The sequence below is a fragment of the Chlorocebus sabaeus genome, chromosome 28 (genome assembly GCF_047675955.1).
Source record: "Chlorocebus sabaeus isolate Y175 chromosome 28, mChlSab1.0.hap1, whole genome shotgun sequence".
Classification (NCBI taxonomy): Eukaryota; Metazoa; Chordata; class Mammalia; order Primates; family Cercopithecidae; genus Chlorocebus; species Chlorocebus sabaeus.
Genome location: NC_132931.1, coordinates 15684785 through 15709868, shown reverse-complemented (window position 1 = coordinate 15709868; position 25084 = coordinate 15684785). Strand labels below are relative to the sequence as shown.

Sequence of the window (25084 nt, the reverse complement as noted above, 5' to 3'; positions counted from 1 at the left end):
TTGCATTTACTGTGCACTTTATTTCTATTATTTTTACATTGTAACATATAATTAAATAATTATACAACTCACCACCATAGACTCAGTAGGAGCCTGAGCTTGTTTTCCTGCAACTAGACGGTCCCATCTGGGGGTGACGGGAGACAGCGACAGATCATCAGACATCGGATTCTCTTAAGGAGTGTGCAACCTCCATCCCCCGCGTGTGCAGTTCACAATAGGGTCTGTGCTCCTATGAGAATCTAATGCCCACCGCTGATATGACAGGAGGCGGTGCTCAGGTGGTAACACCAGCCATGGGGAGTGGATCTAAATACAGATGAAGTTTCGCTGGCTTGCCCGCCCCAACCTGCTGTGCACCCTGGTTCCTTGAAATTGTTTTTTTTTTTTTTTTTTTTTAACCTAAGAAAGGACACATTTTCCCAATAGTGACATCACTAAAAGCAATTTTGGCCCTTGGTCCTTGTGGAATCTGGGAAGTGATAAATAACCTTTTAGACCACAGTCAGAGAGACCTTGGGCCTTCCACTGACTTCTTCTTTTTTTTTTTTTTTTTTTTTTGAGACGGAATCTGGCTCTGTCGCCCAGGCTGGAGTGCAGTGGCCGGATCTCAGCTCATTGCAAGCTCCGCCTCCCGGGTTTACGCCATTCTCCTGCCTCAGCCTCCCAAGTAGCTGGGACTACAGGCGCCGCCACCACGCCCGGCTAGTTTTTTTTTGTATTTTTTAGTAGAGACGGGGTTTCACCGTGTTAGCCAGGATGGTCTCGATCTCCTGACCTCGTGATCCGCCCGTCTCGGCCTCCCAAAGTGCTGGGATTACAGGCTTGAGCCACCGCGCCCCACCCTGGTTCCTAACAGGCCATAGACCACTACTGGTCTGTGGCTGGAGTGCTGGAATCCCTGTTCCAGAGGCTGCTTGCAATCCTTGACTAGTGGTACGTCCTTCCATCTCCAAAACCAGCATGGCCGCCGCTCTCTGGCCAGCAGGGAAAGGTCTCCACCTTCGAAGGACTCACCCAATGGACTGGGCCCACCCAGACAATCCAGGATAATCTCTCTACTGCAAGATCCTTAACTCGGCCAGGCAATATGGCTCACACCTGTAATCTCAGCACGTTGGGGGGCCGGGGCAGGTGGTCAGGAGTTCGAGACCAGCCTGGCCAGCATGCAACATGTTGAAACCCTGTCTCTACTAAAAATACAAAAATTAGCCAGTTGTGGTTGTGGGCACCTGTAATCCCAGCTACTCTGGAGGCTGAGATGGGAGAATCACTTCAACCTGGGAGGCAGAGGCTGCAGTGAGCCCAGATCACGCTATTGTACTCCAGCCTGGGCAACAGGAGCGAAACTTTAAAAAAAAAAAAAAATTCTTCACTCAATCACACCTGCCGAGTCCCTTCTGCCATGTGAGGCAGCGTGGTCACGGTTCTGGGGATTAGGACACAGCTGTCTTGGGGGCTGTTATCCTGCCACAGCTGCCAGTCTGCAGCGTTCGTAAGTGGGATCCTGCAGATGCCAGCACAGTGCCAGACACGATGGCACAGTTACTACTGTACTGCCTCCTCCAAGGGATTCTGAAGCAGGAAGGGGAGACTTCTCTTCCTTGAAGCCCAATCTGGGGAAGGGGTGGGCAGCAGGGGGAGTCACATCCGTCCTCTCTGGGCCCCCAAGAGGACATCTTTACTTCCATTTTCAGCCCAGTTCAAACAGGACAAGGTTCCATGAAAACTACTTGAAAAGACAGACAAGGATCCTTATATTCCCAGAACCACTCAAGGCCAGTAACTGGAATGTTCTATAGCTCACACCCTGAGGAAACCAAATCACAGCATCAAATTATGGGAAAATCAAACTCTTTTTGTTCCCCTGCGAGGACGGTACTTTGCTACCTTGGCCGCACACAGGAACGTTTAAAAATAGTGACCCTGTCCCATCCAGTCATTTTCTTCCAGCCGGGCAGACAGTCCCCCTTGTTTAAAAATTTAATGTCAATCAGGACTGAGAATCACTAACCCAAAAGGACCCTAATTTTAAATTTATGAAATTAAAGATGAATTTAATTATTAAGGGTTGAAAGTTATACACTAAACTATGTCCAGCCAGAGCAGAGGGCTGAGTGACTTCCACAGCGGTTTGTTTTGTTTTGTTTTGAGACGGAGTCTTGTTCTATCCCCCAGGGTGGAGTACAATGGCGCGATGTCGACTCACTACAACCTCCATCTCCCTGGTTCAAGAGATTCTCCTGCCTCAGCCTCCCGAGTAGCTGCGATTACAGGCATGCGCCACCACGCCTGGCTAATTTTGCATTTTTAGTAGAGGCGGGGTTTCTCCGTGTTGGTCAGTCTGGTCTCGAACTCCCGACCTCAGATGATCCTCCTGCCTCAGCCTCCCAAAGTGCTGGGATCACAGGCATGAGCCACCACGCCCGGCCCAAGTGTTCTTGTTTTTTTTTTTTTTTTTTGAGACGGAGTCTCGCTGTGTCACCCAGGCTGGAGTGCAGTGGCGCGATCTCGGCTCACTGTAAGCTCCGCCTTCCGGGTTCACGCCATTCTCCTGCCTCAGCCTCCGAGTAGCTGGGACTACAGGCGCCCGCCACCTCGCCCGACTAGTTTTTTGTATTTTTTAGTAGAGACGGGGTTTCACCATGTTAGCCAGGATGGTCTCAATCTCCTGACCTCGTGATCCACCCGCTTCGGCCTCCCAAAGTGCTGGGATTACAGGCTTGAGTCACCGTGCCCGGCCGTGTTCTTGTTTTTATAAAATATGTTCCTGCCTGGACACACACACACACGAGCACATGCAAACAGAAAAAAAAATTTTGCAAGTAGCTCCATCTGGTTTGAAAAGGTTCTCAAGATCATTTTTAAATGGGTCTGATGTGTATTTTTTTTAAGTAGCAGGTTCATTTGAAAACAAAAAAGGTTAGTGAAGACCCTGTCTTTCAAAACATAAAAATCTGCAATAAAACCGATGATTCCATACAGTGACTCCTGTCAGTTCTGCGAAATGACGCCCAGGTTGGCCATGTGTCTCATGGTTGGCCTTCCATGGGGACAGTTCCAGGGGTGGTCCATCTCCCCCATGTGGGTGATCAGTTTCTTCATCTCGCTTGTGTTGAGAGCAGTCCCAATCATCACCTGAGGACGAGACACAATGGTTCAACGTTTTAATCGGTTTTTTTTTGACATCAGAATGGCAGCTCTTCAGAAGTACTGTTCTCTAAAATGAGACTGGACAAGATTACAGCTCAAAAACCACCTTCCCTGAAAAACCTTCCCCCAGAGAAGCCTAGGTTCTAGATCTCAGCCCTCCACCTTTCTGTGACATCAGGCCTCTTGTGGCTGCTTCAAGGTGGCACCGCCTCCACTCCAGACGCGACCACACCTGTCCCGAATGCAGCCACTCTCAGCGGCCACCCTGCCCTCTCGCCCTGGCAGGTGCAGCAGCCTCCCAGCTGGGCTCCCCGCCCCACTGCGAGCCCTCCGAGCCGCTCTCCACTCAGCAGCCAGTGATTACGTCTAAAGCGCTGTCAGGTCATGTCGTTCCGCTCCACGGCTTCCCCCTCACCTGAACAAAAGCCCCCGTCTGTCCCTGACTTGGCCCTCACTGGGCTGTGCCTGCACCCCCACCTCCAAGCACGAATGCCTCCCTTCCTCACCTCAGCTGCACTGCTACTCCCTTCCTCTTGCACAGTTCCATCAAGCAAACACCTGCCTCGGGGCTGTGGCACTCCCGGGACCCTCTCCCCCAGTGGGTGCAGGCGTCACTCCCCCTCTGTTGAGCTCCACCCTGCTGCCCTGGCAGGGCACTCCAGCCCTGGCCCTGCTGCCTCCCTGCCATGGGTCCTCTGACAGGAAGAGAGGAGACAAGCCTGAAGCGCTCTGTCACCTCCCTTCTTCCTGCAGCACTGAGGGCTCGCCATGTGCCAAGCACAGTCGGAAAGCGGCAACAGCAGTGACGGCAGGGTTCCACCAGGTCGGAGGAGGACAGATAATCAACAAGTCAACAGAGAACCAAGACAGATGGCGCCCAGGAGAGGAGGCCTGCTCAGGTGTGGGGAGGGGGTGAAGGGTGAAGGTGGCAAACCCAGGTAGAGAGGAGCGTAGGGAGAACGGGTGTAAGGCGGGGAGGAGACTGGGCAAGTGTGGAACTGGAAGGTGGCCACATGGCTGGAAGCATGGTGGGGAGGAGGTGGGGCTGGAAGCGTGGTAGGGAGGAGATGGGGCTGGAAGGGTGGGCAGGCAGTGATAACACCGGAGACGGAGGAGTAGGCCAGGGCGGGAGGGAAGGAGCAGCCTGTGGTTCCCCGAGCCCCTGAGTCACACTAAAGACTCAGGACGTCAAAACTGACCAGCTGTGAGCTCAGCTCCACACTCTCACTCACAGATGCCAAGACTGGAAGGTCCATATTAGGTCTTGTTGTTTTTTTTGCGAGGCAGGGGCTGGTGGTGGGACTCTGTCTCCCAGACTGGAACACTATGGCTAGAACGCAGACTCTGGGCCCTCTTCTAATTAAACTCTGCCTTTGGTCATTTCATCTAATCTCAGGGCTGTAAGTTACACCTGATGCTCCCACAGCAGGCTCCCTCCCTCCCACCCACTCCCCACGTGGCCCCCAGCTGCTGCTCTCCCCAGCTGCCCCAGTCATGGCACCCCTTCCAGTCTGTTCTCTCTCCAGCAGCTGCAATCATGGGACTCCGAGTCTGTTCTCTCCAGTGGCTCCAGCCACACACAGCACAGACCCCCAGGGTCTAGGCATGACCGGCAATACTCTGGACGCCTCTGGACGCCGCTCTGCTCACTCCCTTCCCCTCTCCAGGGACACAATCGGCCTCTGGCTTCAGTCTTGCTACTTCCTCCACTTGGAAAGTTCTTACCCAAGAGGGCTCCAGCCTACTTTTTTTTTTTTGAGACAAGGTCTTACTTTGTCACCCAGGCTGGAGTGCAGTTGCGTGATCTTCGCTTATTGCAACCTCGACCTCCCCAGCTCAAGTGATCCTCCCACCTCAGCCTCCTGAGTAGCTGCTGACTGCAGGAACCTGCCACCACGCCTGGTTAATCTTTCAATTTCCCCACCTTTTAGATGGCAGCTGAGATGCCACCTGCCCAGATGCTGTTCCCTGACCACCATCTCACCTGGTCACCATGTTTTTTTGTAGTCATTTCCTGTCCCAAGACGCTGTTTTAGGCCAGGCGTGGTGGCTCACGCCTGTAATCCCAGCACTTTGGGAGGCCTAGGCGGGTGGATCACGAGGTCAGGAGATCGAGACCAGCCTGACCAACATGGTGAAACCCCGTCTCTATTAAAAATATAAAAATTAGCCAGGTGTGGTGGTGCACACCTGTAGTCCCAGCTACTCGGGAGGCTGAGGCAGGCGAATCGCTTGAACCCGGGAAGCGGAGGTTGCAGTGAGCTGAGATCATGCCACCGCACTCCAGCCTGGTAGCAGAGCAAGACTCCGTCTCAAAAACAAACAAAAGCGCTGTTTGAATCTCTTGGCTGTGCTCACTGGCATCTAATGGGTGTCGTTTATTTGTGGTGATGTCTGTTTCTCCCCACTGTCCGCTCCACAGGGGCAGGGGCCGCAGCCGCCTTGTTACCTCTGTGTCCCCAGCACCTGGAGCAGGGCGGCCCCACAGCAGGGGCTCAAGGAGCATCTGCTGAATAAGTAAAGGAATGGCATCCTGGCCTTTACCAATGGCCAGCTGATACAGAGTCACTTTTCTTGGACATCAGGCTAATCCCCACTGCAGGCGTAGCCCCTGCTACCACCTTCCAACACCAACCAGAGCAGCAGCAGTGGTGCCACGTGCAACGACAACCACAGCACCCCGTGAAGCACCCGCTGCCTCGATGACTCTGCAGAACCTTGTCTAATGTCGCCAAGTCCTGGCAGCAGCAAATCTCTATCTACCAGTGTTGTTAGGACCCATGAGGTCCATAGACGAACAAGGTGCCTCAACCACTAACTGCGTTGGAGTCAATGAAAGCTCTGAGATAGAATACTGGCCGGGCACGGTGGCTCATGCCTGTAATTCCAGCACTTTGGGAGGCTGAGGCAAGGGGCAAAAGGAGTCCATGTTTCTACAGACAATTTAAACATTAGCTGGGCATGGTGGTACATGCCTGTAGTCACAGCTACTCAGAAGACAGAGGCAGGAGGATCGCTTCAGCCTGGGAGGTCAAGGCTACAGTGAGCTGTGATTGCGCCACTACACTCCAGCCTGGGCGACAGAGGGAGATCCCGTCTTAAAAAAAAAAAAATACTGTTTTTTTGTTTTCTTTGAGATGGAGTCTCGCTCTGCTGCCCAGGCTGGAGTGCAGTGGTGTGAACTCGGCTCACTGCAAGCTCCACCCCCTGGGTTCTTGCCATTCTCCTGCCTCAGCCTCCCAAATAGCTGGGACTACAGGTGGCCACCACCACGCCCGGCTCATTTTTTTGCATTTTTTGGTAGAGATGGCATTTCAACATATTAGCCAGGATGGTCTCGATCTCCTGAACTTGTGATCCTCCTGCCTCGGCCTCCCAAAGTGCTGGGATTAGAGGCATGAGCCACTGTGCCCAGCCAGGAATACTGTTTAACTGAGGTAACAAAAGAGCAATAATTATGAGTTCAAGGTCCCAAAGAATGCAGCTACATAGATGCTCGGCCACGATGTTCCACGTAGCTCTGTGTAAAACGACCCCTGGCAATCACAAGGGTGTTTAACAGCCTTGACCAACTCAGGAGCTGGGCTGAGACCCGCCTCAGACTGCAAGCTGGAGCGGCTGAGCTGACAGCCGGGCTTTCTTTACTCACCGACTTCCGACAGGCTCTGGAGGCAAACATCTGCTTGACTCGGGACGGCCGGCACATGACCCCAGGGCTGTCACTTAGCAAAAAGATCAGTTCATCAATGTCCTGGGGTCCGAAGGTCCAGTTTTTACTAGTTGACAAGGAAATCAATTTAGCCCTTTCAGTGACTGGAGCTAAAAGAATACAATTTTGAGAAAAACCCATGACTTGAGAGACACGTTTCACTTGAAAGCTACTTAGAGTGAACATCTGAGGCCGGGCGCGGTGGCTCACGCCTGTAATCCCAGCACTTTGGGAGGCCGAGGCGGGCGAATCATGAGGTCAGGAGATGGAGACCATCCTGGCTAACACGGTAAAACCCTGGCTCCAATTAAAATACAAAAAAAAAAAAAAATTAGCTGGACGTGGTGGCGTATGCTGGTAATTCTAGCTACTCGGGAGGCTGAGGCAGGAGCATCACTTGAACCAGGGAGTCAGAGGTTGCAGTGAGCCAGGATCGCGACACTGCACTCCAGCCTAGTGATAGAGAGCGACTCCGTCTCAAAAAAAAAAAAAAATCTGCTCTATGAATACTTATGGAAAAATACATACATCATATACACATATAGACACACTATTTAATAGTTTAATATAAACTATTAAATCTCTTTTTTGAGATGGAGTGTCGCTCTGTTGCCCAGACTGGAGTGCAGTGGTGCGATCTCAGCTCACTGCAACCTCTGTCTCCCAGGTTCAAGCGATTCTTCTACCTCAGCCTCCTGAGTAGCTAGGACTACAGGCATGCACCGTCAAACCCGGCTAATTTTTTTATTTTTAGTAGAGACGAGGTTTCACCATGTTGGCCAGGCTGGTCTTGAACTCCTGACCTCAAGTGATCCACCTGCCTCAGCCTCCCAAAGTGCCGGGAATACAGGCGTGAGCCACCGCACCCGGCCTACTTCATTCTTTTTAATGGCCGCATAGGAAGTCACTGCACGGATGTACGGTAATTTGTCTGTCAAATTCCCGACTAAAGCACATTTCGGTTGTTTCCAATTTCAATCGTGCGCTCAAAGCTGCAGCAAAGACTTCTGTGCATAAACCTGCTCATCTGTGGGTGCATTTCCGGGAGACAGACGCTAGAGGGAGAATCACATATGTACTTTTTGATGGGAAATCTGAGAAAATGCACACTCCCGCCAATGGTGTCTAAGGGTACCTTTTGCCAATACTGGATATCAATCCTTCTAACCTCTGCCAGGCCGACCCCTGGGTCCTTTGCTGGGTGGCTTCAACATCTAATGTCATAGATACTATCTTAGTCAATCCAGACAAAAGACAGACACCGCCCCCAACCTTCACACGAGAAACTGACACTGTCACTCTCAGTCCCACACAAGTAAACGCGGTGAAAATGGATTTTCCGCAGTATCGGTGCTGTGACTATAAGAAATGACTCTGTTAAAGCAGCCATGGATGTTTTCTGGTTCTCACCTGGTGGCCTGAGCTGAGGATGAAAGGACCTGAGATTAGGCCAGGCACAGGGGCTCACGCCTGTAATCCCAGCACTTTGGGAGGCCAAGGTGGGCAGATCATTTGAGGTTGGGAGTTCAAGACCAGCCTGGCCAACATGGTGAAACCCCATCTCTACTAAAAATAAAAAAATTAGCCAGGCACGGTGGTGGGCACCTGTACTCCCAGCTACTTGGGAAACTAAGGCAGAAGAATCGCTTGAACCCAGGAGGCAGAGGTTGCAGTGAGCTAAGATCGTACCAGTGCACTCCAACCTGGGTAAGAGCGAGACTCTGTCTCAAAAAAAAAAAATAAATAAAGGAGCTGATATTGTTGTTTCTTTCTGTAAGCGCTCCAGGAAGACCCGGTCCCATGCCACCATGCTTGTCACCATCACAATCAACCACAGGGGACAGTCTGGTGAACTGTGAGACCTCCACATGGCATGGATTACTGAGCCCACGTTTCCTATTGTGGGGGGCTCCACACAGAGCTCAAATCCAAGTCATAACCAAACCAATCCCCAAATCTTATCTTCGAGGGTCTGTCTCCTGGTACCAATTCCAGATGAGTCAGAGTACAATCAAGAGACAAAAACCACACCAGCGATTTTAACAGGGATTCTTTTTCTTTTTTTAAAAAAGACAGGATCTTGCTCTGTCGCCCAGGCTAGAGTACAATGGCATGATCATACTTCTGGGCTCAAGTGAGCCTCCTGGCTCAGCCTCCTGAGTACCTGGGACTACAGACGTGCAGCAGTGTACTTGGCTTTTTTTTTTTTTTTTAGAGATGGGGTCTCATTATATTGCCCAGGCTGGTCTCAAACTCCTAGCCTCAAGTGATTCTCCTGCCTCAGCCTCCCAAAGTGTTGGAATTACAAGGTGTGCACCACCATGCCAGGCCTGAGGAGGAAAAATGTATAATAAAGCATTACACAAACTAGTAAAAGGTGGTTAACTACTATGCTAATAAATACAGGAATGGAAAATGCTACTACCTCTAGGGAAGAGGGAGAGTCCTCAGAAAAGGAACTCTTTTTTTTTTTCTTTTCTTTTTCTTTTTTTTTTTTGAGATGGAGTTCGCTTCTTGTTGCCCAGGCTGGAATGCAGTGGTACAATCTCGGCTTGCCACAACCTCCGCCTCCCAGGTTCAAGTGATTCTCCTGCCTCAGCCTCCCTAGAGGGTGGGATTACAGGCGTGCACCACCACATCCCGCTAATTTTGCATTTTTAGTAGAGACAAGGTTTCTCCATGTTGGTCAGGCTGGTCTCGAACTCCCGACCTCAGGTGATCCGCCTGCCTCCGCCTCCCAAAGTGCTGGGATTACAGGCATGAGCCACCAGGCCCGGCAGAAAAGGAACTCTTGTAAAAGGCCCCTCCCCACTCAGGCTGAGTTTCAGATCTCCTTGGAGCAGGAGTGGCTGCAGCCTGCTGGATGAAGAGAAGCTGCCAGAGTGAGTGATGATGCAGGAACTCCTGCACCGCAGGAGGGAAGGGAAAGGACATCCCAGAAGCATCCCAGATACCAGCACAAATACCACCTCCCCTGGTGCCGATCCCAGGCTCTCCCGGGAATTGTCTGAATGTGCCCTGGTTCCCAGTACACAGATAATCTGCTCAAAAGTTGGTGCTGGCCTAAAAGACCCAAGTCTTCCATGTCCTTGGAGTCTATGTCCTGCCACAGAGAACAGTATCTGGCCAGGCGCAGATGCTGGAATTACAACTGTGCACTACCGCGCCCGGCCAATTTTATTGTAGAGACAGGGTCTCCCTATGTTGCCCAGGCTGGTCTTGAACTCTGGGGCTCAAGTGATCCTCCCTTCTCGGCTTGGTTTCCCAAAGTGCAGGGATTACAGGCGAGAGCCACCGCACCCAGCTTCAAAATACTCTTAAGAAAAAACTTCACCTGGCCGGGGGCAGTGGCTCACGTCTGTAATCCTAGCACTTTCAGAGGCCGAAGTGGGTGGATCACCTGAAGTCAGGAGTTCGAGACCAGCCTGGCCAACATGGTGAAACTCCATCTCTACTAAAAATACAAAAAATTAACCAGGCATGGTGATGCGCACCTGTAATCCCAGCTACTCAGGAGGCTGAGGCAAGAGAATTGCTTGAATCCGTGAGGTGGAGGCTGCAGTGAGCCAAGATCGCACCACTGCATTCCAGCCTGGGTGACAGAGCGAGACTCTGTCTCAAAAAAATAAAATAAATAAAAATTTAAAACAAAAGTAAAAAAGTAAAAAATTAAAACGTTACCTTATCTCTTTTCTTAGTTCATCTTCAGTTGCTTGATTTTCTTTTTTTTTTTTTTTTTTTTTTGAGACGGAGTCTCGCTCTGTCGCCCAGGCTGGAGTGCAGTGGCCGGATCTCAGCTCACTGCAAGCTCCGCCTCCCGGGTTTACGCCATTCTCCTGCCTCAGCCTCCCGAGTAGCTGGGACTACAGGCACCCGCCACCTCGCCCGGCTAGTTTTTTTTGTATTTTTTAGTAGAGACGGGGTTTCACCGGGTTAGCCAGGATGGTCTCGATCTCCTGACCTCGTGATCCGCCCGACTCGGCCTCCCAAAGTGCTAGGATTACAGGCTTGAGCCACCGCGCCCGGCCAGCTGCTTGATTTTCTCCAGGGCAAATCTTTGCCCTAAACTTCCTATAATTCTGTTTACCTTCACTTTGCTGTGTTTCACGATGTAACTGCTTTATTCGTTTAGCTAAAGAACTCATAGAAAAGTCCAGGGCCGCAACATTCTTATTCATTTTTTTTTTTTTTTGAGATGGAGGCTTGCTCTGTCACCCAGGCTGAGTGCAGTGACTCGATCTCAGCTCACTGCAAGCTCTGCCTCCTGGGTTCACACCATTCTCCTGCCTTAGCCTCCTGAGTAGCTGGAGTCGACTACAGGCGCCCACCACCACGCCCCGCTAATTTTTTTGTATTTTTAGTAGAGATGGGGTTTCACCGTGTTAGCCAGGAAGGTCTCGATCTTCTGACCTCATGATCCACCCGCCTCGGCCTCCCAAAGTACTGGGATTTAAAGGCGTCAGCCACCGCATCTGGCCCCTTCTTATTAATTTTAACGGCTACATCAACCTGAGAGGCTGACACGTTCTGAGTATTTACTAACTTTTGATGAATGTCAGAATTGGAAAGAATTTCTTCTTTTTTAAAACGCTTTGTGTTTGGGGATGCGAGATTAGTTGGCTGAGGCGAAACTCGAAATTTACACCCTGTGTCTTCCTGGTTTGGATGGCAGTCCACATCTGAAAAAGAGTCGTCAGTTTCAGGCGCTTTCCCATGAGAGTCCGCGTGTTCCTGTGAGCCCCTGTCCTCTGGGGAGCTGGCCGCACACTCGCTGCTGCAGTGACTGCCGGTGTCTGGGATGCTGAACCCCTCAGAATCCACGGAAGTGCTGCCGTGCCCCGAGTCCTTCTCCACCTCCGCTCCGTCCGTAGGGTCCCTGGGTCCCTGACCGGAACTTGTTGCCTCTTTCTGAGGTCTCAGGAAGCCTCTGTCAGAGACGGCATCTGAAGTGCTAGAAGATGGCATACCCCTTTTCTGTCCTGGAGGGCTCCTTCTTGCTTCTGGAGTCTTTGGGCTGTGAGGCTTGTTCTCTGTTGTGTGATGAAGAGAAAAGGCCTCTCGCAGTCTGGAAATGGACACATCCCTTTTTTCTGCTCGAGTCCTTAATGAAGGGGAATGATCCTGCTTTTCTCCCAGGGGCTTCTCCAAATCCACTGCATGCATTTTTACTAAGTTACCTAAGCAAAGGTGAACGGAGAAGAGGGTCAGGGACTATCCTGAAATGGTGAGAGGACGTGCTTATGTGAACAGATACTTCACAAAAGAGGAGATCCACATGCTAATTACACAGACAAACATGGTTCAATGTTCAAAATAAAACTATAATATGGGCCAGGTGTGGTGGCTCACGCCTGTTATCCCAGCACTTTGGGAGGCCAAGGCAGGTGGATCACATGAGGCTAGGAGTTCGAGACCAGTCTGGACAACACGGCGAAACCCTGTTTCTACTAAAAATACAAAAATTAGCCGAGTGAGGTGGGGCACATCTGTAATCCCAGCTACCTGGGAAGCTGAGGCACGAGAATCCCTTTAGCCCGGGACGCAGAGGTTGCAGCGAGCCAGATGCCGCCACTGCTCTCCAGACTCGGTGACAGATTAAGACTGTCTCAAAAAAAAACAAAAAACAAAAAACAAAACAAAACAAAAAAACCCAACACAATACGATGTGGCCATATACTCACCAGAATGGGCAAAATTAAAAAACAACAAATTCTCACAAAGATCAGGATCGAGGGGAATGACTGAATACCTCTGGTAGGAATGAACCTGGTACAGCTGCTTTGAAAAGCTCTCTGGGAATACCTCCTAAATCTGAATGGATGCACACCTGCAACCCAGCATAGCCACTACTATCAGAAGTGCCTATCGGCCAGGCACAGTGGCTCACGCCTATAATCCTAGCCCTTTGAGGTCAGGAGTTCAAGACCAACCTGACCAACATGGTGAAACCTCGTCTTTACTAAAAATACAAAAAAAAATTAGCAGGGCATAGTGGAATACACTATCCCAGCTACTACGGAGGATGAGAATGAGGCAGGAGAATCACTTGAACCTGGAAGACGGGGGTTGCAGTGAGCCAAGATCACTCCACTGCACTCCAGCCTGGGCGACAGAGTGAGACTCCCTCGCAAAAAAAAAAAGAAGAACTACCTATGCATGCTCGTTAAAAGACATGGATAAGGATGTTCATGACAGCATTCTCCATTATAGCCCCAAACTGGAAACAATTCCAATATTCACAAATTATGGTATCTGACTATAATGGAACACAGTATAGCGAACGAAAAAACGAATTTTGCCACATGACTTGGGTGAATCTCACAAACAAAATAATGAGAGAAAGCAACAAATCACAGAAAAGGACAGACTGAATAACTTCAAATTAAAAACAGATTAAACTATATTGTTACGGTTTTTTTGTTTGTTTGTTTTGAGACGGACTCTCGCTCTGTCTCCGAGGCTTGAGTGCGGTTGCGTGATCTTGGCTCACTGCAAGCTCCGCCTCCCGGGTTCACGCCATTCTCCTGCCTCAGCCTCCCAAGTAGCTGGGACTACAGGCGTCCGCCACCACGCCCGGCTAATTTTTTGTCTTTTTAGTAGAGACGGGGTTTCACCGTGTTAGCCAGGATGGTCTTGAACTCCTGACCTTAACTTATCCGTTCACTTCAGCCTCCCAAAGTGCTGGGATTACAGGACATGGATGGTGAAACCCTGAGCAAGACCCTGTCTCAAAAAAAAACACAAACAAACTTACATGACCATAAATTGTTATCTCATTCCGGTCAGAGCAGAGCTGTATAATTTCATTTTATTCTTTTTTTTTTTTTTTTGAGACAGAGTCTCGCTCTGTTGCCCAGGCTGGAGTGCAGTGGCGCAATCTTGGCTCACTGCAAGCTCTGCCTCCTGGGTTCACGCCATTCTCCTGCCTCAGCCTCCCTGAGTAGCTGGGACTACAGGCACCTGCCACCACGCCCAGCTAATTTTTTGTATTTTGTTTAGTAGAGACGGGGTTTCACTGTGTTAGCCAGGATGGTCTCGATCTCCTGACTTTGTGATCTGCCCACCTTGGCCTCCCAAAGTGCTGGGATTACAGGCGTGAGCCACCGCGCCCGGCCTCATTTTATTCTTCGAGGCATTAGTCACTAGTTGTACTGAAATGCCAGTGGAACTCACCTGAATCAACAGAAATGTTAAGAACAACAAATGGATACTGATGTCGATTATACATGTGGTAGACCTCGTTCACAAGTCTGGAGACCTTCACAAAATACAAGGAGGAGGAAAGAATAAATGACGAATGTTCCCGGCCCCCCCACATTCTAAGAACATACTATTCTAACCAACCAGCAACCAGCATGTTCTTAGAAGGGAATTTTTTTTATTTTAATGAGACAAGGTATCGGCTTGTCACAGGCTGGAGTGCAGTGGAGCAATCATGGCTCACTGCAGCCTCAACCTCCCAGGCTCAAGTCATCTTCCCGCCTCAGCCTGCCATGTAGCTTGGACTACAGGCAGGATTTCTTTTTTCTTTTTTTTTTTGAGATGGGGTCTCACTCTTGTTACCCAGACTGGAGTGTAATGGCACGACCTTGGCTCACTGCAACCTTCACCTCCAGGGCTCAAGTGATTATCCTGACTCAGCCTCCAGAGTAGCTGGGATTACAGGCACACGCCACCACAACCAGATAATTCTCGTATTTTTAGTACAGACAGGGTTTCACCACGTTGGTCAGGCTGGTCTCGAACTCCTGATCTCAGTTGATTGGCCCGCCTTGGCCTCTCAAAGTGTTAGGATTATAGGCATGAGTCACTACCCCTGGCCTAAGGATACATCTTTTAACAGCTTTACTGAGATATGACTAACATGGAATAAACTACACATATTTAAAGTCTGCAATTTCACAAATTTTGACATATACACAAACACCTGTGAAACTATCCCCACAATCAAGATAATGAATATATCCATCACCAAAAGTTTCCTCACAACTCATAAAGTGGTATTTCGCTAATCATAGATTCCTAAAACTGAATCTTTTTCCAACCTAAAGTTGCTCTATGAGAAATTCTAGTGAAATGCGGGCACAGCTTACATATTTATAAAACACAATCAATGTACATAGAAACATATTTATGACATTAAAATGTCATTAGAAATAAACCAAAATATCACATTAATTATTAATAGTTATAATGAATAATTATGAATCCATCACACTATAGGTTAAAAAATTTAAAAGATCAACCACATCTGGCAGATTACACGCGAACTCTAAAGCATCATTAAAAAACAGGGACCGGGAGCGGTGGCTCGTGCCTGTAATCCCAGCACTTTGGGAGGCCGAGGCAGGTGGATTGCCTAAGCTCAGGAGTTCTCGAACAGTGAAACCCCATCTCTACTCAAATACAAAAAATTAGCCGGGCATGGCAGCATGCGCCTGTAATCCCAGCTACTCAGGAGGCTGAGCCAGGGGAATTGCTTGAACCTGGGAGGTGGAGGTTGCAGTGAGCTGAGATCACGTCACTGCACTCCAGCCTGGGCAACAGAGCGAGACTGCGTCTCAAAAAAAAAAAAAAAAAAGAAAAACAGAAAATATTACTGAGGTACAATGTTGTGTTGTAATCATATCAAGATGATCGGTTTACATTTGAGGCAGAAGCAATCTGAACCCTTATTTTCCTAGGAAAATAGAAAGAAGAGAAAATATAGAAATCTATAGAAAATATAGAAACCATGTAATCAGTCTATACTGAAAGGTGACACAGAATGTTATAAAATGTTTAGTTTCTTCAAATAGTTTTAGTTTTCACAATAATAAACATACTAGTAATTAACAAGTGTTTATATATTTATGTATATATACATACAACATATATAATGTATATATTCACATACAAACACACTCATGTATATGCAATTTAAAAAACTATACACAGAGGTCAGGCGCGGTGGTTCATGCTTGTAATCCCAGCACTTTGGGAGGCCAAGGCAGGCAGATCACAACGTCAGGAGATCAAGATCATCCTGGCCACATGGTGAAATCCCATCTCTACTAAAGGTACAAAAAATTAGCCAGGTGTGGTGGTGTGCACCTGTAATCCCAGCTACTTGGGAGGCTGAGGCAGGAGAATCACTTGAACTCAGGAGGTGGAGGTTGCAGTGGGCCAAGATCCCGCCATTGCACTCCACCCTGGGCAACAGAGCAAGACTCTGTCTCAAAACAAACAAACAAACAAAAAAAAACTGTACACAGATAGATACGCTCCTTGACTTATGATAGGGTTATGCCCTGATAAACCCATAAGTTGAAAATATTGTATGCCAAAAATGCCTTTGTGATAACCTATCTCAACCTTACCTCAGAATACTTACATTACTCTATAGGCAAAATAACACAACACCTATTTTATAATAAAATGTTGAATATCTTCTGTAATTTATTGAATACTATACCAAAAAAAAAAAAATGGTTACATAGGTATTTGAAGGATGGTATCTAAGGCAAAAATAACTTTTGCAACAAGGTAAAGTAGTAGAAAAATACAGATTTTTTTGAAACACAGTCTCACTCTGTCACCCAGGCTGCAGTGCAGTGGCACAATCTCGGCTCACTGCAACCTCCATTTCCCAGGTTCAAGCGATTCTCCTGCCTCAGCCTCCCACGTAGCTGGGATTACAGGCATGGGCCACCACGCCTGGCTATTTTTTGTATTTTAGTAGAGAGGAGGTTTTGTTATGTTGGCCAGGCTGGTCTCGAACTCCTGGTCTTAAGCAATCCACCCGCCTTGGCCTCCCAAAGTGACGGGATGGCAGGCAGGAGCCACTGTGCCCAGCCAGAAAAATCTTCAGTTGAGACATCTTAAGTTGGGGGCCATCTGCAGTAGACTTCTGTAAATGCCCAAAACGAGATAACATTAAAGCCATGTTTCTCAAAGTCCCGAGTTCCATGTTTTCTGCCTATTATCAGAAAAAAAGTTATCCATTAAAAGTCAAAGGCATAAAGGATAAACTAATACAAAAAACTTGTAAATACCTTTGCTGGGTCACAAGGCCGCCGGTTGATAAAGAAAAACTGTCTGTCTGTTGAACTCCTTCCAACTCCATGCGCGCATTGTGAAATGAAACCTGAGATGCTATTCAACATTAATATGGTGAGGACAGGATTCCAGAGTGAAAAGGATTAGAAATACGATCACATGGTACATTCTTAAAGTGAAATGAAAATAAAACCCCAGGGGACGAAAGCGTCACTATTGCAGTGCATGGGTATCTGTGCTCCAAATCTTGATGAGTCATCAAAGAACCAGACCTCCTGGAATGCTCTGAAGCTCCTACAGTCAAGCAATGCACCACACGCGATGCAGTGGGTCCAACACTGATGTGCTGGAGCTCTCCTTATCCTTCCTGATAAATCCTCCGTAAGAGGAGTGGGTCTCACTTCACATGCATTCTCAGAACCTCCGTACTGCCGCCCCTGGTTTGTCAATGTCACCACTTGTGCTCAGGATTCTGCCCACATTCCCTCCGCTTTCACAGTCTCCCGGTTAGGAAGCTTGTATCTCACGTCTTGGTAAAGCGCTTGCTTCACATGAGACCCACCCCGGGGACACTGGCGTTTCCGGAAGAACACCACCTTCACACGAAGACACGAAGCTCCGTGTTTACAAGCTCAGGCACAGGCCAAAGGCAAGTGAAGGAAGAATAAGAAATATAGATCTAAACGCAAAAAACAAACAAAAAGAAATACAGATATTAGGCTGGGTGCGGTGGCTCATGCCTGAAATCCCAGAGCCGTGGGAGGCCAAGGGGGGCAGATCACCTGAGGTCAGGAGTTCAAGACCAGCCTGCGCAACAAGGTGAAACCTCATCTCCACTAAAAATACAAAAAATCAGCCGGGCCTGGTGGTGCACACCTGTAGTCGCAGCTTCTTGGGAGGCTGAGGCAGGAGTATCGCTTAAACCTGGCAGGTGGAGGTTGCAGTGAGCCAAGATCACAGCACTGACCTCCAGCCTAGGCAACAGAGCGAGACTCCATCTCAAAAAATATATATATATGTATATATATGTACACACACACACAGATATGTATTTTTATATATAGATATTGTATATAGCTATATATCCATCTCTATATATTTATATATATCTATATGTCGATATATATTTATATATATATCTATAGGTAGAGAGATATATATGTAAAATATATATAGAGAGATTTCTCTTTTTACAGGACCAATCCTATTTATGGAAGTGTCTATTTTCTTATACTAAAACTAATGACACTAAACTGCCTTCATCACTGGCTAGAAAAGTCAAAACCATTTAAAATGATACAATAATTTAAAAGTTAGTCTAACTAAACAGAGCCTTAAAGAAGACTAACTCAACGGAAAACCACCTGAAATGTACCAGTTACTGGGAACATGGTTTGAATTAAGTAACTGAGTCCTTTGTATAAATCATCTCTCTTAGCAATAGCACTGCTCACAGTTTTATAAAGGACATAAAAGACTATTATCCCTAGCCAGGCGCGGTGGCTCATGCCTGTAATCCCAGCACTTTGGGATGCCAAGGTGGGTGGATCATGTCAGGTCAGGAGTTCGAGACCAGCCTGGTCAACATGGTGAAACCTCGTCTCTACTAAAAATACAAAATTAGCCAGGCGCGGTGGCTCATGCCTGTAATCCCAGCACTTTGGGATGCCAAGGTGGGTGGATCATGTCAGGTCAGGAGTTCGAGACCAGCCTGGTCAACATGGTGAAACCTCGTCTCTACTAAAAATACAAAATTAGCCAGGCGTGGTGGTACATGCCTGTAGTCCCAGCTACTCAGGGGGCTGAGGCAGGAGAACTGCTTCAACTCAGGAGGCAGAGGTTGCAGTGAGCGGAGACAGCGCCATTGCACTCCAGCCTGGGCAACAGAGTGAGACTCCGTCTCTTAAAAAAAAGCCAAAAAAAAAAAGACATGAAACGATTAGCCTTAAAATCACTATCTTTAAAAAAAAAAAAAAAACTTTCAGGATAAAATCTTCAATTGTAGTTCTCTTGCCAGCAATACTTACTAAAAAAGATTATGCAGAGCATCCGAACAGCTCAGACCATACTCTTCACACACGGAGTCACTAGGGGGCAGCTGAACAAAAGGAATGAGGCTTTGCAACTAAAACAAACAAATTCACATTTACTTCCTAATAAAGACAGACTTGTTTTCTTTCCTAGTCAAGCTATCCACATTACGAGCACAAAAAAATTAAAAGAATCTTTTTTTTGTTTTGGTTTTTGAGACAGGGTCTCCCTCTATTGCCCAGGCTGGAATGCAATGGCTCAGTCATACCTCACTGCAGCGTCACACTCGTGGGTTCAAGCCATCCTCCTGTCCAGCCTCCCGAGTGAGCATCTGGGACTACATTAACATTCATTAACATTCATTAACATTCATTAACTTCAATTATACACAAATACAAATATGACACCCAATATGCAATAGTACGCATGATATATGTGTGACATATGTATTTCAAGTACACACAAGCACATAGATACAGTTTGCGTGTACACACACACACACATTTATGCCTCAGTCTTCTTGGTCCAAAAGTCAGGATTTTACTTAACATGGAAAAACTACATACCTCCCACTAAGATCAAGAACAAGATATTAATAAAATGCTCATTATCTACAATTAGAGAAAACAATTAGAGGAATATAAGAAAAAGTAAAAGTGCTCGGGCACGGTGGCTCACACCTGTAATCCCAACACTTTGGGAGGCCGAGGCGGGCAGATCACCTGAGGTCAGGAGTTCGAGACCAGCCTGGACAACATGGTGAAACCCCATCTCTATTTAAAAAAAAAAAAAAAAAATTAGTTGTAAGGTCAACTTAATAATACAAAGATATCAGTTACCCTAAATTACTTTATAAACATGCAATCTCAATAAAAATACCAAAAAGCTTTTTCCTGGAACTAGATAAGCTGACACTACAGTTCACATGAGGTGGAAGAAAATCAAAAACAGCTCAGGGAAAAACACCATTTGGACATGGATAAAAGCGGATCTAGGCCTCGAGACCATCCTGGCTAACCCGGTGAAACCCCATCTCTACTAAACAAAATACAAAAATTAGCCAGGAGTGGTGGCGGGAGCCTGTAGTCCCAGCTACTCCAGAGGCTAAGGCAGGAGAATGGTGTAAACCCAGGAGGTGGAGCTTGCAGTGAGCCAGGCACTCCAGCCTGGGTGACAGACCAAGACTCCGTCTCAAAAAAAAAAAAAAAAAAAAAAAAACTGGGTCCAGGCCAGGCATGAGCCTGTAATCCTAGCACTCTGGAAAGCTGAGGCAGAGGGATCGCTTGAGGCCAGGAGTTTGAGACTAGCCTAAGCAATACACTGAGAATACATCTCTAGGCCGGGGGCAGTGGCTTACGCCTGTAATCCTAGCACTTTGGGAGGCCAAGGCGGGCAGATTGCCTGAGCTCAGGAGTTCAAGACCAGCCTGGGTGACACGGTGAAACGCAGTCTCTACTAATATACAAAAAAAATTAGCCGAGTATGGCAGCGTGTGCCTGTAGTCCCAGCTACGTGGGAGGCTGAGGCAGGAGGATCGTGTGAGCCCAGGAGATTGAGGCTGCAGTGAGTTGTGATCACATATCTACACTCCAGCCTGGGTGACAGAGCAAGACCCTATCTCAAAAAAAGAAAAAAAGAAACAAAACAAAACAGACTTCATCATTTAAAGACAAACAGAAATACTTACAGATGAATCTCTTTAAAAGCCAAGAAAAGAGAGCCTCCATGGAGAAATATCAGTTTGGAAGTAACAGATGTCAAAGGCAGACAAAGGGTCCTGTGAGGTAGGGCTAGGAAATGCCCGCTGGATTTGACTGCAATTAAATCACGGGTAATGTTTACTGACTGACTCAGCAACGTGAAAAGGACAAAACTAAAACACTGAGAACGGAAATGAGAAACAGAAATGAGGAAATCTTCACAAGAGAGTAACTATATTGCTTGCTGTGCAACCCAAACAAAAAGAAGAACAAATATTTGAAGGATGATCCCGTCATTCATTCCCCCCATGATCTAGGACTCAAGAGTAAAAACAGAATTCTGTCTACTTGGACCACAGAATTTCCGTCCCTGGAAAAATGATATGCACCAAGTTCTCCTTGGGCAGCAGGCCCTCTGCTTACCTAAGCACCAAGAATAAGCCATAAGTTACGGTAATTTAATGGTTGTTATCAGGAAAGCTATCCATAATTATATCAACTTGAATGAAGAAATTTTTCCAAGTCCTAGAAAATCTTTTAAATCCACAAGTAACAAAATCGGTTTCTCCTTATAATCAGTGCAAACAATGTCACGGATGGTGACAATGCAAACGATGTCACGGATGGTGATAGGGTTTTGGTTTGTGTCGCCACCCAAATCTCACGTTCAATCGTATTCCCCAATGTTGGAGGTGGGGCCTGGTGGGAGGTGACTGGATCATGGGGGCAATTTCCCTCTTGGTGCTGTTCTCCTGATACTGAGTGAGTTATCACAACATGTGGTTGTTTAAAAATGTGTAGCACCTCCCCCTCCCTCTTCCTCCTGTGCTGGTGATGGAAGATGTACCTGCTTTCCCTTCGCCTTCTCCATGACTCTAAGTGTCCTGAGGCCTGCCCAGCCCCGCTTCCTATGACAGAGCCTGCAGGTGGGAGCCAATTCAACCTCTTTTCTTTATAAATTACCCAGTCTCGGTTATTTCTCTATAGCAGTGTGAGAATGGACTAATACAAATGGCATTTTCCTTTTGTGATGACTGCAAAGAATATCAGCCCTGGGTGCGGCTCAATTTCAACAGCCTTAAAATATACTACCCATACATACAAGCTTCACAAATCACTTTTGGTGCTGATCTGCCACACTCACTACATTTTACAGGGTAATGTCTAGTTCCACATTCCCATTTTAAAGTATGAATCCTAGCTGGGCGCGGTGGCTCATGCCTGTAATCCCAGCACTTTGGAAGGCTGAGGCGGGGTCACCTGAGGTCAGGAGTTTGAGACCAGCCTGGCCAACATGGTGAAACCCTGTTTCTTCTAAAAATACAAAAAATTAGCTGGGCATGGTGGCGCACGCCTGTAATCCCAGCTACTTGGGAGGCTGAGGCAGGAGAATCACTTGACCCCAGGAGGTGGAGGTTGCAGTGAAGCCAGGTCATGCCACTGCACTGCAGCCTGGGCAACACAGCAAGACCCCATCTCAAAAAAAAAGAAAAACAAAAGAATGAATTCTTACAAACCTCTGAAAATGCATCATAAAATAAAGTAGTGGAACATATACACAAGCAGGAAAAACTCACCTGCAATGTGTTCATTTTCTGCTGCTCTTGGAAACGTGCAGAGACTGTGGCTGGTAGACCTAGAGGGGGAGAAGCAGGTCATTGAAGTCATAAGTGCTCTGGCTTGCAAAGGCAGGAATCTCCTGTGTAAGAACCACGAAAGAAAGCTCAATAGGCTAACACCCTGTGAACACTCAGCCTGTGAACACTCAGCCTGCAAACACTCAGAAGGGCCTAAAAGAGTGATACAGGGTTTCGCCATGTTGGCCAGGCTGGTCTCGAATTCCGGCCTCAAGTGATCCGCATGCCTCGGCCAACATGGTGAAACCCCCTCTCTACTTAAAAATAACAAAATAATTAGCCAGGCGTAGTATCACATGCCTGTAGTCCCAGCTACTCAGGAGGCAGAGGCACTAGAATCCTTTGAACCTGGGAGGTAGAGGTTGCAGTGAGCCGAGACCACACTGCTCCACTCCAAACTGGGTGAGAGAGTGATGGGGAAGCATGCACTTATAACTTTGTAACTCTAAGATAATCAGGTAGTAATTAGATGAGTTAGACTCTCATGAGTAACATGACTCCTTTTACAAACAGTCTGCCATCATCAAATACAACGTGCAAAAAGAAAAAAGAAATCCCATCATACGGCTAGTGTTTTTTGTGGTTTGTTGAGACAGGGTCTCAATCTACCACCTAGGCTGGAGTGCAGTGCTGCATTCACAGCTCACTGCAGCCTCGACCTCTTGGGCTCCATCTCCTCCCACCTCAGCCTCCTGAGTAGTTGGGACCACAGGTGCATCCCAGCACGTGTGGCTACTTTTGTATTTTTTGGAGAGTCAGGGTCTCCCTATGTTGCCTAGGCTGGTCTCTAACTCCTGGTCTCAAGGGATACTCTTGCCCTAGTCCCGCAAAGTGCTGGGATTACAGGTGTGAGCCACTGTATCCGCCCGCATTTCCTTATTGTCTCTTTAAACTGCTTAAAATCAAAAAAGCCATACGAATTGAGTATGTGAGCTCTCAGAAAGGAATGTGTATAAAATATGGCTTTGTTTCTAAATTATCTAACTGAATTTGGTTATTGCTGCACCTAACAATCTTCTATTAAGAAAACTAGGATACGGGAGAAAGAACACTGGCCTGGGAGATAAGACTCCTGAGTTCTACTATGAGCACCTCTACCCACAAAGCCGGTGACCTGGTCAAGTCGTCCACCTGCTAAGGCCCAGCCTCTTCCCGTAGCAACTGAGGCAGCAAGAGAGAATCCCTGCAGACTGTTCCTGCATTACTACCATTCTCCAGGGCAGATCTAAGGGGGGAATTGGCAGACACTTAAATGAGAGAACAGAGGTGCTGACAGACGTTTAGAGGCGGTAGAAATCTGGAGCACGGAGAGGAGGAGGAAGGGCTGTTAGGGGTTAGTGGGGAGTGGAGACGACGTCCGCAGCTGAGGCTGGTGACACCCTGCACGTCCCCGTAAGCCTCGTCCTCCCAGATCTTCCCATGCAGCGCCTGTTCGGTGCAGCCGGACCCTGCCTTCAAACCGAAACACGCGTCTCTCCTGCAAGCGATCTGGACCCTCCCCCTGCCCCATACTCTAAGGTCCCCAACGCATGGTGACTTTACCCAGGCCCTTCTCGCTCCAGGCCCGAAAACCCAAGACCTACCCGCCTGGGGCTCCGCAGCCTCTGCCCCACGGCTCCCGAGAGGCCGGGGCGGGCCTGCTGTCGCGCGTCTGCTCGCGAGGTCCCCTCCTCTCCACCTCACCAAGGCTGTTCTGCTCCCGACGGGCCCGGGCCGGGCCTAGGGGCAAATCCAGGAGTGTCCTTCCCGCGGCCCAGATCCGCCTCCCTGGGGCTCACCGTACAGCAGCGGCCTGGTCCAAGCCGCCGAGGACACACACGGGCCAGGCCCGGGTCCTGCCGCCCCTTCGCCTCCGCCACCTCCGCCACCTCCCGCCCGGCCTCTGTGGCCCCAGCGCCGCCGGCTCCGGGGCTCACGCTCCGGGATCCCCGCTCGAGCCTCCCTCCGGCCCGCGCGAACCCTGCCCCGCACAGCTCCGCGCCCGCCTAGGTGCTGGCCCTGGCGGTCAGCGTTCAGCCCCGCAAGCTCCGCGATTCCCGTCCACTGGAGGCCAAAGCCTGGGAACCAGAGGCGGTGACCTGAGGACGCACAGGAAGCGAGGGCAGTGTGGCGGCGGCGCGCATGCGCGAACCTGCACACAGAGAAAGGTGCACACGCACAGGAGTGCACCGGAAGTCCGCCTCCCAGGGCCAGCCGCTGGTCGCAGGACAAGTACCGGACTCTATTTCCCGTGAGCCTACGCGCTCCTCAAGTTTAGGGGCTGTTTTAAATGTCTCTACCTCGACTAAAGGTTAAGAAGCTCTAGGCTATGAGCTTTGGAATCCCTGAACTCTGGACTGAATTTCGCATTTGTCTTTACTCCCTTTTAGGGTCAAGTCCAGGGCTGCCTGACTGGATCCTGGAGCCCAAGGCCTCTGGGTTAGAACCGAGTTTCCCATAACGAGAAGGAAAGGAAAGGGAGTATCATGGTCACTGCGCTGAAATGCTAAGAGAAGTTTCACTCAAATACTAGGACAGGATAAATGCCCAGCGATGCTTTCCAAGGAAGAAAAAGAAAATAGATGGCCGGGCGCGGTGGCTCAAGCCTGTAATCCCAGCACTTTGGGAGGCCGAGACGGGCGGATCACGAGGTCAGGAGATCCAGACCATCCTGGCTAACACGGTGAAACCCCGTCTCTACTAAAAAAAAAAAAAAAAATACAAAAACTAGCCGGGCGAGGTGGCGGGCGCCTGTAGTCCCAGCTACTCGGGAGGCTGATGCAGGAGAATGGCGTAAACCCGGGAGGCGGAGTTTGCAGTGAGCTGAGATCTGGCCA

General features: G+C 48.5%; 2 protein-coding genes across 17 annotated transcripts in view; one reads left to right on the top strand and one right to left on the bottom strand.

Moving 5' to 3' along the window:
- On the bottom strand, window positions 1-24833 carry LOC103246829 (protein PMS2CL-like). Of its 16 annotated transcripts, none has more exons than XM_073012820.1 (10): window positions 23852-23947; window positions 22209-22267; window positions 20619-20745; window positions 18928-19025; window positions 18679-18802; window positions 16897-16996; window positions 14036-14120; window positions 10544-12039; window positions 6803-6972; window positions 1-3138 (listed from the first exon to the last, which is right to left on the bottom strand). In XM_073012820.1, the coding sequence occupies exons 4-8, from the start codon at window positions 18947-18949 to the stop codon at window positions 11237-11239; spliced, it is 1134 nt and encodes a 377-aa protein (XP_072868921.1). In that variant the 5' UTR covers window positions 18950-19025; window positions 20619-20745; window positions 22209-22267; window positions 23852-23947; the 3' UTR covers window positions 1-3138; window positions 6803-6972; window positions 10544-11236. The 16 variants fall into 16 exon arrangements, with proteins under 16 accessions (XP_072868921.1, XP_072868922.1, XP_072868927.1 ...); XM_073012821.1 differs by having other exon boundaries at window positions 18928-18998; XM_073012826.1 differs by lacking the exons at window positions 18679-18802; window positions 18928-19025 and adding an exon at window positions 19200-19268 and having other exon boundaries at window positions 16897-17579.
- LOC103246830 (speedy protein E16-like) overlaps window positions 23798-25084 on the top strand; it is a 17964-nt gene continuing 16677 nt past the window's right edge. The window contains exons 1-2 of the mRNA XM_073012622.1: window positions 23798-24479; window positions 24638-24686. Of these exons, the coding sequence (XP_072868723.1) occupies window positions 23798-24479; window positions 24638-24686 (731 nt within the window). The remainder of the gene's footprint in view (window positions 24480-24637; window positions 24687-25084) is intronic.

Bases quoted from the DNA above. Each gene is read 5' to 3' on its own strand.
- LOC103246829 (XM_073012819.1), bottom strand. From the start codon at position 22,299: ATGACTTCAATGACCTGCTTCTCCCCCTCTAGGTCTACCAGCCACAGT. The intron at 20,746-22,208 runs GTGAGTTTTTCC...ATTTAATTGCAG, and splicing joins AGAAAATGAACACATTGCAG to TCAAATCCAGCGGGCATTTC. The intron at 12,040-14,035 runs GTGAGTTCCACT...ACCTTTGCTTAG, and splicing joins TAACATTTCTGTTGATTCAG to GTAACTTAGTAAAAATGCAT.